The sequence below is a fragment of the Vigna umbellata genome, chromosome 8 (genome assembly GCF_029865625.1).
Source record: "Vigna umbellata cultivar VRB3 chromosome 8, Vumbellata_1.0, whole genome shotgun sequence".
Classification (NCBI taxonomy): Eukaryota; Viridiplantae; Streptophyta; class Magnoliopsida; order Fabales; family Fabaceae; genus Vigna; species Vigna umbellata.
The window spans coordinates 48164410-48182360 of NC_142172.1; the positions used below are offsets into that span (position 1 = coordinate 48164410).

Consider the following 17951-nt stretch of genomic DNA (forward strand, 5'->3'; position numbering starts at 1 on the left):
GCCATTCATTTGATTACTTTCTAACAAAAACCAATGTTTTATTGTTGCCATTTTAAGCAGAAGGGGATTGTTGCATGATATTAATATTTGGGAATCTCCTGGCAGTGGTAACAAAAGTATTTGAGTCTGATATTATGGGTACTTTTTGTTGTTATCCAAGATGAGTTTTATTGAGAGACACGTTACCAAATGAGATACGAGTCTAATCATATAAAGAACTGACATAATTAATTGTTCAAGACCTTAATACAATGAAGTAATGGGTTTTTCACTTTCATACGAGAGTTGGACTCACTTTTTTGATATATGGGAAAGATGGTCTGTGAATTAAAGAGCCTATTTTGGAACCTTGTGTAACACTAGCGATTTCCCATGCAAGAAAAATGGGTTTATGAAAAAGATATGTCTGGGGGCATGCACTTTGGCATTCATGTCAGTACTTAACTACTTATCATTGTGATGTGCACCAAAATGAGTTAATGAAGAACAACCACAGCATACATTTTGGAACTTTTAACTGGATTCCTGCCTTTGTTTTAACGCACTTTAGTGAATAATTGCACACGGGAAAAGCCCTGGCAAAGCTTTTGGTGTACACGGGTGCAAAACATGGGCATCTTTTTGAAATTATTGGTGTGTTCTTTTGTGTTTATTAATTTGACATTGAAAAATGAAGTTGTGTGGTAAGTGAATAAAGTATTATAGTGAATGCAGAGAGTGAAGAAGAATGAGCAACACATGACCCGACAAGCAATGGTGGGAGAAGAGACTGAGGCCGGAATGCCTGCAAAGCTCGAGAGTTTCTTTGTCATCATCTTTTAACACACTCCTCCTGCCTACTTTTGAGTTTATCATCCTTTTCCCTTTTATATTTTTTAGTCGCAAAACAAAACGATAAGCTCTTACCTTTTTCTTTTTTTTTCTCCCTCTGTGCAATTTCTTTCAGATTATTATTTGCCAACATGCTAACAAAACACCACCAAATGGTTGGTTCTTTCTGTCAATGCAGGACCTATGCTAATGCCCACCTTACTTTCATGTCCAATTTGTCGCCAAGTTAGGTTGTCAAGCATTTTCATTTATTTTCTCAAACCTACTTATACATTATAATATAATGTCAACATTGATCAAACTGCATCTCTATCAGAAAAAAAACAAAAAAAACACTACTTTACTTTTGTTACATCAGATTGAGAAAAAAAAGGACCAAAATTGTCTCGTTGAGCCAATAATTTTTTTTGTTGCCTAATCAAATATAGCAACATCCATCTCAAGGCTAATAATACACCCGGTGCATTTACATGGATAGATTCATGAATTGATTTTATGAATCACATTAACAAGATTGACTAGCAGCTACATGGTGTATGTTCCGTGCTTTGCATGTTAGGTACAGAGTTCACAGGCAAAAATTTCCGGCTATACTTAGAAGGGTTCTTTGAACATTAGGCACATTCGAAACAAGGTTTATTTGCATATAAATTCATTAGAAATAGAAAGAAAAAAAAAACAAGAAAAAGATAAAACATTCAAATTTTCATTGTTTATTTCGAAGAGAAATTAGAAGGAAATAAATAATAAAGAAGCACTGTAAAATAAGGAGAAACACTTGCTATATTTCTTATTTTATTTTATGATAAAAAAATAATAAACAGCTCTTTTTCTAAAAAAAATACAGTACAAAGTTTAATTTTCACTCCACTTTTAAAAATAATAAAGAACTCTGTTAAAAAGGGAGGAACACCTATTATATTCCTTATTTTTTACTCTTTGATTTCTATCTAAATTCTCTTTATCTTTTTCAAACATGCCATAAATGTAGAAAGCTCAAAGAGAAATGTTACCAGACTTTAACACTACTGTTAACTAAAATTTGTTAGAGAAAAATTACATATATAACTTAATTTTGCAATTTTTCAACCAATAAAAGAATGCAAGGTGGGCTAGTAACACTAACCAAAAACAAAATATGACATAAGAACTTTTCCAGTCATTCGATGTAACGGTTCTAGGGTAACCATACTGATTGTTACAAATAATTTTTCGACTGGTCTACATGTTACATATTCATTAATTTACAGAAGAATCAAGAAATTATGCTCTAATGTTTACAAATTAAAAGATATCGGGATACAAACTGAGGCTTCATTAACAACCGACCCATGCTTACAAATTTATGATACTTGAACTTGCCTCCTTATAAAAATACAACAGCAAGCTTAATTACTCATAAATAAGATTTGACCTAACTAGCCAATTCTTTTTCAAGCTCATCAAACTCCCAATCACCAATTTCTTCTGACGAATACTCGTCACTAACCCTTCCAATCTCAGATTCCAGCTTAGCTAACTCGGCTGCATGGTCTAATAGCTGGTCTGCCTTAACTGAAGATGATTTTGGCTGTTCATCCGTCTCAGGCTTTGAAAGCTGTGCACCATGAGCTGGTGCAGAAAGTGACGGAGCACCATCCAACTTTTTCTCAGAAGGTGGAGTTTCAACCTTTGCAGGACTCTCTATATCAAGAATTGGCCTCTCAATAGACTCAAATTTAGTTCGTAACTTTTCAATGGCCTCAAACAGCTCTTTAACTCTATCTTCATCGCTCCTGGATTGGTGCGACCAATAAGTGAAGGCAAAAGGAAAAAATTCAGTACAAGGTGTCTGATGCAACCATAATCTTCTATTCAATAAATGAGAAAATGTTTTTCACAGGGAGAGAACAAAATGGTTTGTAAAAGGTGAGTCTGGGTGAAAACCAGTTAGAGAAATTCTAAATTTCAGCTGGATTTACACAACACATTTATTTTGAACTTGTATCAACCAACCGTTCAATTCTTCGGTTAATAAAGCCACCCAGTAAAGTTAATCTAGAAAGAAAACACAACCTGGAAACTTTCCCATGCTGAGCGTAAAACTGCTGTTTCATAGTATCCACAACACTGAAAGTGGTAATAATCTGAAGCAACGAAAGAAAACCATCAACAAATCCAAGCAAATCATATCACTACTCCATTGTTTTCGTCATGAACAAAGCATGCAGCATACGACATATATCAGAAGATCAAACTCATTTAAGGAGACAAGCCCACAACACCGATAGTCTTATCCTATTAGGATAAATCAGTACAAGCCCACAACACTGATAGTCTTATCCTATTAGGATAAGTCAGATCGAATTGGATACCCTGTAGTTCATTTTAAATCTGCAGCGTGTGTAGTTCAAGAGATCTCACGATTCAAATGTTTAAAGTTTTTTATTTAAAAAAAAAAGCAAATACAGTTTTAAAACTCGTGGGTTATTGGATACAACTGGAGAAGGTGCAGTTCATTTTTTTAACTGCCGAAGATCTGCCTTCAAGGTCAGTTACACGGATCGCATGTTGCCATTAGGCTGAGTCAAAAACCAAATTCACACTTGAACAAAAAAAAACGTTATCATAAAAAAAATAGGTAAATAAACTGCTAGATGAACGAGCCAGTGATATGCATATATACCTTGGCCTCGTACGTCAGATATTCCTCCTCAAGGTTTTTCCTTGGACTTAATCCTTCTGAATCCTCGGTATCTGGATTGGGTGTCATCTCTAACCTGTATCCCAACACAAACATACACACAAGAGCACACACACGAAAATTTTTAAAATTAAAACTTAATACTTTATAGACAAATGAAAATATCAATGATTTGAATACCAGTTCATTTATAGAAGCAAGAAAATCTAAGCTTTTTTGTTAACATGGAGAAAATACTGTACTCCCAAAGAAATTTACAATCAAAACACCCTTAAAAGGTATTACCTCTGATTTAAATTCTTGAGGTTCACGACAAATGTTCCAATATGGTTAATAGAAGGCTCTAACTCTTTCTGCACACAACGTAGCAGGTCATACTACTAAGGGGGAAAACCAGGAGGGAAGCAAAAACCAGGTCATACACCCATTATTTGAATCAGTAAAGCGTAGTATGTACCTGGTAAGCTGTAAGAAGTTGAATGGCCAAGTTCACAAAGTAGTCCTCATGTCTCTCCAATTCATCACTTTAAAATGTAAGGATAAGTCAATAATAATTCGTGAAAAATAAAGAGCAAAGGCAGAATAAGAGTAAGTATAGCCCATAGAATTCTTGTTGAAGGATGTAGTCAACTAAGTATATGTGAAATTGGAATTATTCCTAATATAATAAATATATACACATCCAGGGTCATACTCAAATTAGTTTATTTTACAGGCAGCAAAAACATTTATCATTGCTTAAGTTCAGTTACATACTTGACCAGCTTGTCGTTAGTTTTTGCATTTGACTGCTGAAGAACCCAAGTATCTTCCAGAAAATTAATCCAGGTTTTGATAACATCTGCTTCAACCTTACATGAGTTAATGGATTTTGAAAACTCATCTTCCTGTCGATCAAGGTCAAACCAAAATTTCAGACAACCTGGATGCTGAGCTATTCAGGAATATTCAACCATACGTGGAATAGAAAATTAGAACCTCGAACCTTTATCTTCAGGTGCTCAACTATCTGATTGTTTGCTTCCTCAAACTGGTCTCTCTCTTCCCTCACATTCCATAGTCGTGCTTGAGCAGCAGCCAAAGAAGTGTTAACCTACAATTCATGCCAGATTTCAGTTATTTATAAATTAGTTATGAAAGTCGTCACCACTCCTCCAACAGCATCCCATATATTAAAGTTGGAGTCGTTTTAACAATATAATAAGACAAACAACCATTTATTGCTATTAGCAGTAAACTTGAAGAACAAAATTCACATTCAATGGCCAAAGAATCTTACACATGTTCAAAGTTAAAAAGAGGCAATACAAGGTTCCTCAACAAATATCAATCCATAAGTCGCAAGGATATAAACAGACAACTAGAGTACAAAAATCATCACATTGCATGAGTAGAAATGAAGAAAATAATAAATAAACCCATTTTCTCAAGCAAATATCATTTACCACTCTCACCACCACAAAAAAAAAAAGTTGAATATGGTCATACCTTTTTCAGTTCAGCTTCAAGATCTTCTTTTTTACGTTGCAGTTCAGATATCTCTGCTGTCAGTTCCTGAAATTGAGGAAGAAAGAAAAATCAGTTGTCCCCTACAATAGATGGAAGACATAGTACTGACAGGCAGATGCTAGTTTTTCATTATGGTCTTGGCTCCTATGCACACAAGGAAATTGATCATCTCACTACAAACTTAATCAACCACAGCCCCCAAATAAAAGTGAACCAATTTAAGGGCGTGTGTGTGTGTATGTATATGTATACGTATATACATATGCATACATACATACATATATATATGTATGTAGATATATGTATGTATGTATATATATATATATATGTATGTGTTAGGAATAAAAGAGAATGAGTTAGACACGTGTGAGACACGTGTAAGGAGAGTAATATGTTATAGTTGTTAGAAGAGAGAGAAGGTATAAATAATAAACTAAGTAGGGGGAGAGGGGGATGGGAGAATTGGTTCAGACTGGATATTTTCCAGAGGAGGAAGGTTAGGCTTCCTTGGGGTGATTCTTGTATTCTAATTCACTCTTTCATCATTAATACATATATACATACTTTTCCATTCTTTATTCGAGAGTTGTGGTGAGAAGAGAGTCTTGATTAGGTTATTGGCATAAAGTAACCTAACAGTATGTATCTATATATGTATATTTATGTATCTATGTATCTATATATGTATGTAGGAATGCAAATTAATACGTTCAGGAAAATATCCAGCATAACCTATGAAGAAAGAACAAAATAATAAAACAATTACATATAAACTCCAGATGTTAATGCAATAAAGCTGTTATCAATATTGATCACATTGTTCATATATCATTTTTGTTAAGAGACCCTAATTTGACTAGAAATAGGGTAAAATTTTAGTATATAAATAGATGCAAACCTCACTTTAGTTTTGTGAGATTGAATTAAATTTAAAGTTCATTTTCTAAAATGGTATTAGAGTTTATCCTACCAAAGCTCTCATAGGCTTATCATACCACCTGCTATGGTACCACCCACAATATACAGTCACAAGCTTGAGATGTCAAGTCTTCAGTGTGATAGAATGGGTTGGAAATCCCATATTGATTAAAGACATGACCAAATCATAGTATATAAATGTATGTAAATATTACTTACAAGTTAGTTTTAAGGTTGAATTAGACTTAAAAACTACATTTAAAGAATTGACATACAGAACAACAGCTTAGATAAGTAGACATACAATGAAATCCCCATTTGAAATATGATACATTCCAAAAGCAAATACAAACCAGTAATATTTAGCAATAAACATAATGATTCCCTGTTGACCTTTTTAACTACTCTTTTTCACTAGCTTATACATTTGAAATATAATACATTCCAAAGCAAATACATTACCTTCTCCTTTTCACTAGCTTCACCATCTTTAGCTACTCGAACTTTTAATGCTTCCTCCTTTTGTACTCTGTAAAATTAGAGAGAGAAATATGGTTTAGTGTTCATTAACTTGAGCCAAATAGAATAACAAAAAACCCCAGTTAATCAGTAACATCATCTACAAAAACGGAAACAATGAACTAAAAGAGTAGGCAGAAGGTAGAATTATACCACCACCACTACAATTTCCTAATGAATGGATATACGTCTGGCATGTTTAAACCCACTTACAAATAAAACAGATTTATTGATCGGAAACTGAAAATAAAAACTATAAAGCAAAATGCTAAATAAAGTACATTCAACAAAACCTATTTGTCCGGTGAGTATAAAACTATGAATTCAGATGACAAAAAGTAAAGACAGGAGTATAAGAGAAGATAATATTATGACAGGCTACCTGTTATCTAAAATACGTTTTTCAGCTTTTACAGCAGAGTTGGCAAGAGATTCCGTCAAAACCTTCAGCTTATCAACCTACTTAAGCACAACAGTATTGACATGGATAGAACAATCAAAACATTACCAGAAATATGGGGAACATAATAGACAGAACGACAGAAAACAAGGAACTATATTCAGTGAATAAGAGACTGAGAACATTTCAAAGCAGAATAACCCCAAATGTAAGTTCTACTTCTACCATCTCATTCACTCTAAAATAATAGTTAGATCCAAACTAGGACACCTGGTAGTTTATTGTTTTGCAATTTGAATACAACCTGATAACAAAATGTAGAGAATTAATGTTTACTTTTCTATAATGTCAAGTTAATGGAAAGAATAAAATAAATAATAGAATTAAAAATTACCCGTAATATTTTGTTTATATGATTGACAACTAGAGAAGGGTAAATGTTACAAATCCTTCTAATTTTCTTTTCTGTTTCTCCACGTTCTCTGAGTGATTCAATTTTTCTATTTTGGTGAACTCAAGGTAAGCCGTTCCAATTTTCTTAGCCATAAAATCAGTTTTTCGTGCAAGGAAATATAATCTGTACCTCTAGTAAACATCTTTTTCATATGATTGACAAACTAGAGAAAGGTAATTATGAAAATTAAAAGTGCTAAAAATTCTTTCTAATTTTTTTTTTCAGTTTCTCTCCATTTAATCAGTGAATAAATTTTTATTTTGGTGAACTCCAGGTAAACCATTCCAATTTTAATTGCTCCAAAATATTAGTTTTTCATATCAGGAAATATAATTTTAACCTCTTGTTTTCCTTTCTCCGACCCTTCCCAAAGAAAATAATAAAGGAAGAAAATGTACCTTTTGAGCATGAACTTCAGGGGAGTCTCCATTGCTTAAATTTTTTTTCTTCAGCAATAATGCTTCCAGTTTGGAACAGATTCTAATTTGAGCAAGGGCAATTTTCAAAGCCTGCAAAATTATTGGTTGGTTTATAATCCACTCTCTAACACAGAATGGTCTACACAAAATATAATAAAAAGTAAATTATTATATATAAATCTATATTACATTACAACATAGTGATTAGAATCTTAAACTTAGAATGTAATTTGGCTACCTCGCACTTCACCATATCATAAGATCAATCGCAAATGACTTTGAATCTCACTACACATGAATGAATCTATGAAATTTTTTATCAATACAAATTACAAGATTCAATAATTGTTTTTTTGTTTTTCTTTTTTTCCTTTCACAAATTCTCATGAAAGAAATTGAAAATGCATATAAGCATGAATTGTTCAATGAAAAGCAATTGAAGGAACACTTCTAAACTCATGTATACGAATATTCCACCACTTCACCCACTCATTCAATGCATGCACTCTATTCAACCACACTCCATTTCGGTTGTCATGATAGTTGGTAAGTAAACCAAAAATGCTCATAACAAAAATGCCAGAAAGTATGAAAGCATCACAGTTCAATTAAGAATCAATCACAGTAAAGAACCAAGGAATTTACAGTCTACCAACACCGCTTCTTCAAAAAACATGGAAAATAAGCTCATAACAAGAAACAATAATGGGAGCAGCAGCATACTCGACTAATAAAAAATGGCTGACTCAATAAAAGTTTCAGATAAGCTTGTCTCATATTATTACTATATTAGTCGATGAAAAAATTCATTACTGGCAGTGAAAGGCTTTGAAGAGGAAGTGATGACAAAAACAAACCTCTAGAGTTGATGTTGTTTCCTCGGCAGCTTTAAAATCAACTTTATTTACAGACCCCTTTGAAGTTATTATCTCAGTGAGCTTTTTCTTAAGAGTAGAGGCTTCGGAATCTATTCTGCAGTCAATAAGGAAAACGAGACATGACTTGAGGTAGATTGCAGGCAGTTTTCTCACATTATATTATAACAACATGGATCTGCTGATAACAACTAAAGTAATATCTGAAAAGTACACACTAAATAGAACATTATTTCATTTTTCTTTGATATTAGTTAAAGGAATATATCAGTTAACTTTGTAGAGCTGTAGTGACTGGTTATGCTTATTACATAAATCCAAAGCATCATGGCATTCATTAAGGATAATGAAATAAAGTTAATAATTGTAAGTTGAAGTAAATAACAAGGGGGAGACAGAGAGGTCTCACGCCGTGAAATCTTTGAATAATATGTTCCTAGTCAATGCCAATAAATATATATTTCTCAAAGTAATCACTTTTGTTGAATTTCACTTTTAGTTGTTCATCTGCTAAAAAAACATATTTGTGCTCCATCTCAAATCAATGTGGTTCTGTCCCTGCTCCAGTTGCCTAGCCTAATTGACAATATGGAATACGATAGTGTTTAAGTTGTAACCTCTGAGTCTCTTTGAGTGCTGTCCAGAAGTTTATGACAGCTTCATTGCAGTTTTTAACCTCTTGAGGCTCAATGTTTCTTATTATCCTTTTATATTAAGGATGATGTGGGTTTTGCTCCGTTATCACTTTTATCTATTTACTAAATTCCATCCATCATACAACAGTAATCCGCATACCCCTATTTTTTCATTTCATTGCCAACCACTTTCTCCTAAAATCGAACATAATGGAGGCCTGATGCTGGAGGGAGGTACAAGATTACAATCCCATCACCTACTGCAATAGGAAAAGACATTTTCCACCCAAAGTTACTACTGTTGAAATCCTACCTATAAATTATTCAGGCATTGTATAAGATCAGAGCTACAAAGCATTCAGAGCATGATGTTCTCTGGAGCAACATTATCCTTATTAGAAAAATTGTCACATAAATTGTTTCATTAATTAAATGGGATTATCTATATAAATCACTTAGAGAAAAAGGCTAATAACCAAATTCATAAACAATTTATTACAACACAATTTATATATCAACTGTGCTACAAGGTGAGGTGGCTACATGAATTGCCAGACATTATTTGGCTAATTTAAAGACCAAATCTTCAGAAATATGATAACAAAAGTTATAGATTTTGATATTTGAACTTAAGATCAGTGTCAGACTTGGTTGTCTACCAGCTAGGAACAAAGAAAATGACAAAGGAAACCCATGTCTTCACACTGACCTTGCAACATCAGAATTGATTTTCAACCCAGTGATGGCACCTTGTGCAAATTGAAGCAATTCCTCTCGCTTCACCTAATGAAAAAGGTAACATATAACAATCTTATTGAATGCATAAAGAGCAAGTTTAAGAGGAGAAGACATTCGAGGCCCCACTGAGAGATGATCAATTGAAATGAAATGGCAGCAAAGTGAATTTCAAAGTTTAATGTCTCGACTCTATCTACTGAGTTGTCTACAGAGGACTACATTTCATTTCAATTACTTTCATTTAACACTTATATTCAGGTCGCCTTTTAAATTATGATTAGATATGGATATAAAAATCCATAATTGAAGTTATAAAATTATTATTTTAATCCCATTTTCTCCATTTTAATAAGTTATAAAATATATCATTAACTGTAAAATTAAGTCACGGTTTAAAATTGATATATGAGAAAGAAAAAATTGACTATGTGAATGATAATGCGATGAAAGATCTGAAACGGGATTATTACGCTTGCTGAAAATGTGTGGTGATGATACCATACAGTGCTTTATTTAAAATCAATGATGATTCAACCTAACTTTCAGCAATGAAATATGACACATTTTCCTATTTACATAAAGATAAATTCAGTTCTTTAAGAAGGATAACCATGTTTGGGAGAAAGGACAACTTCCCAATTTGGTTCTCAAAAGTAATTTAGTACTATTAACATTAACATCACTAATACATTATTTAAGGTAGAATGTTTCCAGATAATTTATTTTATTTTATTAGTCTTTTCAACAAAATAAAGTTAGGTTCCTCGTTTCAGAATTCAAATGTTTAAAACCAAAACTCAAAACTTAGTCAAGGAAAATGCTATCAAGGTATTAAAAATGTGCACTCTCAAAATTTAAAGTTCAGTTCAAATTCATATACTGATTAACAAATGGTCTACACATAAAACAGCCTTCCAAGATTTTGTGAAGTCACAACTAAACACCAAAAATACAATTAATCAAAGAGAGGAGAAAACAGAGGAAGCATTTACTTCTGAGCAATACCTATGTCCACAGATACGAGGGAAATAAAAATCATCCTTACCAGTACTTCATCTTCATAGCTTGAAAAAGCGGTTGCTAAATCTTGCAGGCTGCTCACTATGGCATTATGAACTTCTTTTCCTCCAGTAAGACAGAGTCTATATAGATAAGGATAGAGAAAGTAAGATTAGATGTATCTTCAGCTGAACTGCAATATTAAAAATTTCCCACAAAGGCACAAATGAAATTAAAATTTTAGACATTTTTTTCACAATAACAAAACATTGATCATACCCCACGAAAATTGCACCAAAGGATTTCATATACCATATAAGCTAGACTCGGATGTCATTCATAAACATAAGATCAAAGATAAATCATGGCATGAAAATGCGACATGCAAGTTGCCAATGACAAATCACAATGAGAGATCTAAATATCTATCTATCCAACTATTTATATCTATCTATCTATATGTGTGTGTGCAGTTGTGTGTATAAAAGCAATAAACTCACCCAAACATCTCCTGGAGAAGGGAAACCTCTTCCTCGTGGGGAGCATGAATAATCTGAGGAATAGAAAAGAGTTAACCCTGCGGTTAACCTCTATTATCAGCAAAAGAAACAAATTGACTTATCCAGAATGATATTCTTTTACCGATATAATGAAAATGATAAAACAAAAAGCTGCATACACCAAAGAGAAACTGAGGAGAAGAAGGTACGTAACTAGATCAAATTATAATTGATACAATATTATTGGGAAAAACCAAGTCTCACGATGACTAAATATAGAACCTGAAAAAAGTATATAAATGAGGACAACCCTCACCTTCCAAGACGATTATGAGGTTAAATTATGCAAAAACCCACATTGTAAGAAATATTCACAAGAATTTATTAAATTTATTGAAGTAAAGCAAATTGCATTAACTTTTAACATTAAATTATTCTTTTAGACATACAAGGTGCAAACCCACTCACAATCACTAAAGGAAAAGAAGGCAATATATATATATATATATATATAAAGAACATTGTACTTATACTGCATGTGTGTATACATTCTTTACAGTCTGAGACAGTGCATCTCAAGCTTACATCTCGGGCTTTCACCATGTTAATCTCATGTCTCACTTCAAAAGTACACTTGAAACTCGCTTCTCTTTTTGCACCCATTTTGCTAAGACAATTAAAAACACTAAGTTTTATGCTTTACAGAACAAACCATAGATATTTATGTTATAAAGATACCTACCAATATACCATGGGAAGTTCAGGATATTTATACATAATAATCAGCATTAATTGAACATACCATGGATAATGCTATACCCTCTAATGCCTGACTTTGAAGGAAAACATCACGAAAATTTAATGGTTCACCCCCAACATCAGAATCATAGTAAAGAACCTGAAAAGAGACAGTAGAATAGCAAACACAAACGGTTAAGGTAAAAGGATGCAATGTATTCGCTATTTTTAGGAATACATTACCAACATAAAAATTTGGGCACCAACTACCTACCAACAGGGAAGATGTCCTCATGTAATCTAGTTGTAAGAAGGAAAAAAAAAAGAAGCCGACAACAGGAGAATTTTATTATCATCCAAAATACGAGAAGACATTGTAGTGCAAAAACAAACAGCAACAGCTTCTGAAGTATACTAGACTTAGCTAGGGAATGGCATCAATACGCCAGAAATCAGGAGGATTGCTATCAGTGACATCACACTCCTATTAACAATTTTTCTACTATTGCTTAAATTCTACGCAAAACTACAAAATCTGAGGTAGACCTACAAAATTTTGTACTTTGAATAATACAGTGTATTAGGAGAAGTGTATTAAAGAGAGTGTTGCTAGCATTTCTATAATTTTAGAGACAGTATAGTCCTCAAACATATAACGAAATTTCCGCAAAGTATAAAATCGGTCATAGCAAACTACTGAACATATGAAAAAGGAAGGTTCCGAATTCAAACCAGAGATGGTCTCCTTGGGTTCTCCTTGGCTTCTTCAACTGCAAGGTGCTGCTCTAGAGTCCTCTCTTTACCTTCGGCCAACGAGGCTTCAGACAACTTCTGAATCTCTTGAAGCACAGCCACCCATCTTCTAAGCAACTGCACTCTCTCAGGTCCCCTGTAAGAGATAGCAGCGTCTTCCAACCTCTTAATGGTCTCCGCAACACTTCTGTAATTCCTAGCACCCTGCATAGTGTGCACAACAAAACATAACACGAAATTAATATTCTCCTATCGAAATGTTTACACGTCCTAATATTGGTAACATGGCAGTTAGATTGGAACTACGCACACAAAGAGGATGGTTATGGATTGGTCTCAGTTTAGTGACTAGCATACGCACTGATGCGTTAATTAAAAACGAGAGGTGCCATGAGAGAAAATAAAAGAGGAACTGAGAATGGGGAATTTATTTACAATGCGATCCTGAAGGATTTTGGCACCCTCGGCGACCGCTTGACCGGCTTGCTGTACGACGGTGTCGGCGTAGTTCTTGACGGTGCGAGTGAGGTTGTTATTGTTGCCGACTTCGACGGCTTTGCTCACCGCAGATCTCAGCCACGACATGATTGCTCTCGGCCACTCCGAGTCGGAATTCGGCGATTGAAGAACGAGGCAACAAATTTATTTAGGATTTGGAACGTTAGGAGCGATAACGAGACGATAAAGAACAAGGTCAGGGAGAATCACAATGAACACCGACCATCCTCTGTCTTACTCTGTTGTTTGCTTCGTATCGGATTTCCAGAGGGTCAAGATTTCGAGACTCAACGACGCCGTTTCGATCTTCAAACTTTTTTTTTTTTGAGTTTCACTTTTATTTAATTTCTAAAAAAAGTTTGGTCGGTTATAGTACAAACGGTATGAATAGTATGTAAGATTGTAAATGAAAAAATATGACTTGTCTTTGATCATTTTTCTCTAAAAACACTTTTTTAGTAATTTTAAAATCAAATTTTCTCATTTTGGTTAAAAATAAAAGTAAGGATAAGATTACATATATTTTATATTTATTTGACACATAATAAAAAATAAAATTATTATAAATGAATAAACTTTTATATATTTTTTTAAAAAAAGTAAAAAATATGAAAAGTTGTATCAAATAAATATTAAAAGTTTTAAATTTTATGTGTGTGAAAATATTATTTTTTTAAAAATAATTTGACAAGTTATTTCTTTGTGGTAATTAATTAGATGTTAAGTAGGTCCTTGTGTGTTTATTAGGGTAATAACTAAGAATTCAATTTGTTAGGCTCACACGACTAATGTGTATTCAATGGTTTTGTTCTATAAACTTAAATTTGTGCTTAAGTTATGGTAAAAAAATTGAAGAAAAAACTTCTCTCGATATTTGTGAAAAACTTAAGAAATATCCATTGCGATATATTTTTGTTTAAACTTTGTGTTATTTTTTCTCATTTCAGAAATGAAGAATGAGATTGCAAACGAATTAATTTGTGAATGTATGATATTTTTTTAGGTATTTACATAATTATGCAACATCTTATTCAAAATAAACCTCAATTTACTATATTTTTTAGGACTTCAATTTTGAATTGGGTCGTATTATGATGCTAAAGATAACAGAGATGGATACTACATATATGTTTTGATGTAAATGCTTGTTTGTTGTTATTACAAAGGTTTTTGTTAGCATTTTGAACTTTGTTGTTTTCATATTTTTTATTTAAATAAAGAAAAAATACCATTTGGAATTTTTGAAATATAAAAGCTGTAATGTGGTGTGTCAAACATTCTTAACCATATTATTAGGGGAGTTGGGGTACAAGGTGTCATGTTAATTTATGGTGAAAGTTTAAGACTGTTGATGAGTTGAAAATGTTAAATAATAATGTTTTAAATTAACGAAATATGTTTTGAAAAATAATTTTAAGGAAAAGAAACATCATAGTACAGACCTGAAACATATGATAAGTTAGTCCGTAAACCCATATAAAATGAAATGATTCAGTGAATACTATTCAAATCAAATATGTTGGTATTTAATTAAAAATATATTAAAATATGATATTGTAAATTATGAAAAACATCATTTCTCGTAAAAAAAATAGTTATCATTAATTATTTCTTTCTTTACCCATTTGCTAAAAGGTGAATTTGTCGATTTGACTCATCTTACAAAAAATGGTTCTAACTTACATTGATTAGAATAAATAATTCAACAAAATAAAAAGTTTGTATAAGAAAAAGTTTTTAAGGTAATGACAACAAAAATTCTGTGAACACCAACCCATCACTCATTTTTTTAAGTAACAATCGTATTTAAAAATGAAAAAAAAAAAAAAAATATATATATATATATATATATATATATATATATATATAAGTTAAGCTAATATCATCTTAAGTTTATTAAAATGAGACTAGGTGAAACTAAAACAAATAAAAAATATAGATTAAATAAAAATAGATCAACTCAAGTGAAGTTAAGCACGAATTACGACAAAATAAGTCAAGTTGAGTCTAAGATAACTCAAATCAAGTTGAGATAGTTATGTTAGGATAAGTTGAATTAAATATATGTTAATAAAATTAAGTTAGGTTTAAGTCTAGTTAAATCAGGTTGAAAACAAATATTGATTAGTTGATATCATATAAAAAAAATAAGATTAAATTTGACCCAAGTCAAGTACTCATTCGTATTGAAAACCATATCAATTTGATTAATAAAAGATCAAACCCACGTGAAACAATTTTAGATTAAGTTAAAACTAAGTTTGATTAAGTTGATTCAATTAAAATATAGTTGGATCTAATAGACATATTAAGATCTAAATAATCAAAATTAAGTAAAAGTTAATTTATAATTAATAAAATATTTTAAAAATATTTGTAATTTAAAATATCATGTTATCGTAATTGTTTTTAAGTTAGTTAAAATGTTATAATAAATCAAAACTATCGTCATCCATTTTAAATGGGTTTTGGAAGTTGAATTATTTTTCAACTTAATTATTTAATATGCCGATAAAGAAAAACTTATTTAAGAAATGAATTAAGGTTAAAAGCGCGAATTGTGAATCAAATCGACCGCTTTACGTTTTTAGACAAAATATAGTAAAAAATAAAATGCTGGCCAAACTCACCACATAAAAAGCAAGACAAGTGAGTTTTTATATATTTATTTCGAAACGCAAAAATCTACAGTAATAATCTTTATATCCTTTTTACTTGTTAAGAAATTAATCGTTGAACGTAACAGAAAAATGTGAAATCTGATTTTTATATTTTCAAATTCCTAAAATTACAAATCACATTTTCTGCGCTCCATTACGATCTTATTTTGATTAGAACGGATACGTATTAGAGTATATAAACTCGAATATTCTCTGGATAAAAAATTATTATTTTTTAGCTCAAAACATTTATCGTTTATTAGGTTTGGTCAAGGGTGTTATTTATTAAGGGTTTTTGTTCTGACACAACAATAATCAATATTTTAAAATTACTGGTTAATTAAGGAATTGATTTTGTGATCATGATACATAAATGTATGTTCGTTATCATATCTTAATGGATTTGTATTTAATTAAAATAGGGTGTTGCTTCCTCTATTATCACATCTTTCTCTCTTCATCTTCCTTTACTATTTTGTCCCTCAGTAAAATTTTATTTAATTTTTAATTTTACTCATTCATAACCTATTTCATTAATAATCTATTATAGTCTTGTACATGAATAAAATATTTTTCTTTCATTTTAACATTATATTTCTTCCTCTCTTTTTTTCGTCGTTGTGAGATACTACAAATTGCAAAGATTGGTGGTGGTGAAAAGAATTATCAAGCAGTATCCCTTTCGTGGTGCAGTGCGTGGAGTGCTTCCTCGTATTCCAATAAACCTTGAAATAAAATCCTAAAATAAAAAACGTAACTTTTAAATGGAGGTCAACATCCTTCAATGGATGTCAACATCCGTTTGAGGAAAAACGGATGTCAACATCCGTTTGAGGAAAAACGGATGTCAACATCCGTTTGAGGAAAAACGGATGTCAACATCCGTTTTACCTTAAACGGATGTTGACATCCGTTGAAGATGTCACCTCCAGTTACGTTTTTTATTTTAGAGTTTATTTTATTAGGGGACATCCGTTGAAGGATGTCACCTCCGTTGATGTATACTTCCTCATGCTGGTTGATGCTCTGGACGTTCCTCGATGTTCCTCCACATCACGGCGGCAATGAAAGCTTTCAAACCAAAAAAAATACTGGGAAGAAAAAAGAATGGAAGTGCGGGAGGTGGGGAGGTGAAACGAAAATGGAGAAAAGGGAAAAGAGTTCCGTGGGTGGGTGCGGGAAAGTAAAATTAAGGTTTCAAATTATTTAAAATAAGGTAAAAGTAAAAATCTTTTTAACTTAAAGATATAATTGTATTTAAAATAATGTGGGGTAGAGGAAATATAGGATAATGGTGTAGGGAGCAACATCCATTAAAATAATGCATATAAACTCGAATATTTAATTAGAATATATAAACTCGAATATTCTCTGGATAAAAAAATTATTTTTTAGTCCAAAACATTTATTGTTTATTAGGTTTGGTCAAGGGGTTACTTACTAAGGGTTTTGTTCTGACACCAGAATAATCAGTATCTTATAATTACTGGTTAAGGAATTGATTTTGTGATCATGATACATAACTGTATGTTGCTTATGATATCTTAATGGATTTGTATTTAATTAAAATAATGTTTCAATACTTTTAATCTGCTTAAGGACACGTGTTTTTTTTTCGTGAGATGTTAGGTGAGATATGTGTGGATTTTTCTAACATAACATAATAATCAAATGACCCTCCCACTCATACAAGTCAATTTTGGCTCCTTTTTTTTATTTTATTTTGCTATTATTTTCTTTTAAGTCTGCTAGTTAGGTGGGTAGGTGAGAAAGGAGAAGATAAACACGAGTCAGCAGTGTCTTTATGCTTTTAGCATATACA

General features: G+C 32.0%; 1 protein-coding gene across 2 annotated transcripts; it reads right to left on the reverse strand.

Annotated features, from left to right (window-relative positions):
• Positions 1 to 1951: 1951 nt before the first annotated feature.
• LOC148194852 (structural maintenance of chromosomes protein) lies at positions 1952 to 13780 on the reverse strand. Of its 2 annotated transcripts, none has more exons than XM_088096588.1 (18): positions 13407 to 13776; positions 12951 to 13175; positions 12283 to 12378; positions 11481 to 11533; positions 11027 to 11123; positions 9953 to 10026; positions 8591 to 8705; positions 7713 to 7823; positions 6843 to 6919; positions 6404 to 6470; positions 5003 to 5068; positions 4500 to 4607; positions 4271 to 4401; positions 3972 to 4038; positions 3800 to 3867; positions 3497 to 3590; positions 2887 to 2957; positions 1952 to 2606 (listed from the first exon to the last, which is right to left on the reverse strand). In XM_088096588.1, the coding sequence occupies exons 1-18, from the start codon at positions 13554 to 13556 to the stop codon at positions 2246 to 2248; spliced, it is 2031 nt and encodes a 676-aa protein (XP_087952714.1). In that variant the 5' UTR covers positions 13557 to 13776; the 3' UTR covers positions 1952 to 2245. The 2 variants fall into 2 exon arrangements, 1 of the variants encoding a protein (XP_087952714.1); XR_015781590.1 differs by having other exon boundaries at positions 2528 to 2606; positions 2887 to 3392; positions 13407 to 13780.
• Between the last annotated feature and the right edge of the window lie 4171 nt (positions 13781 to 17951).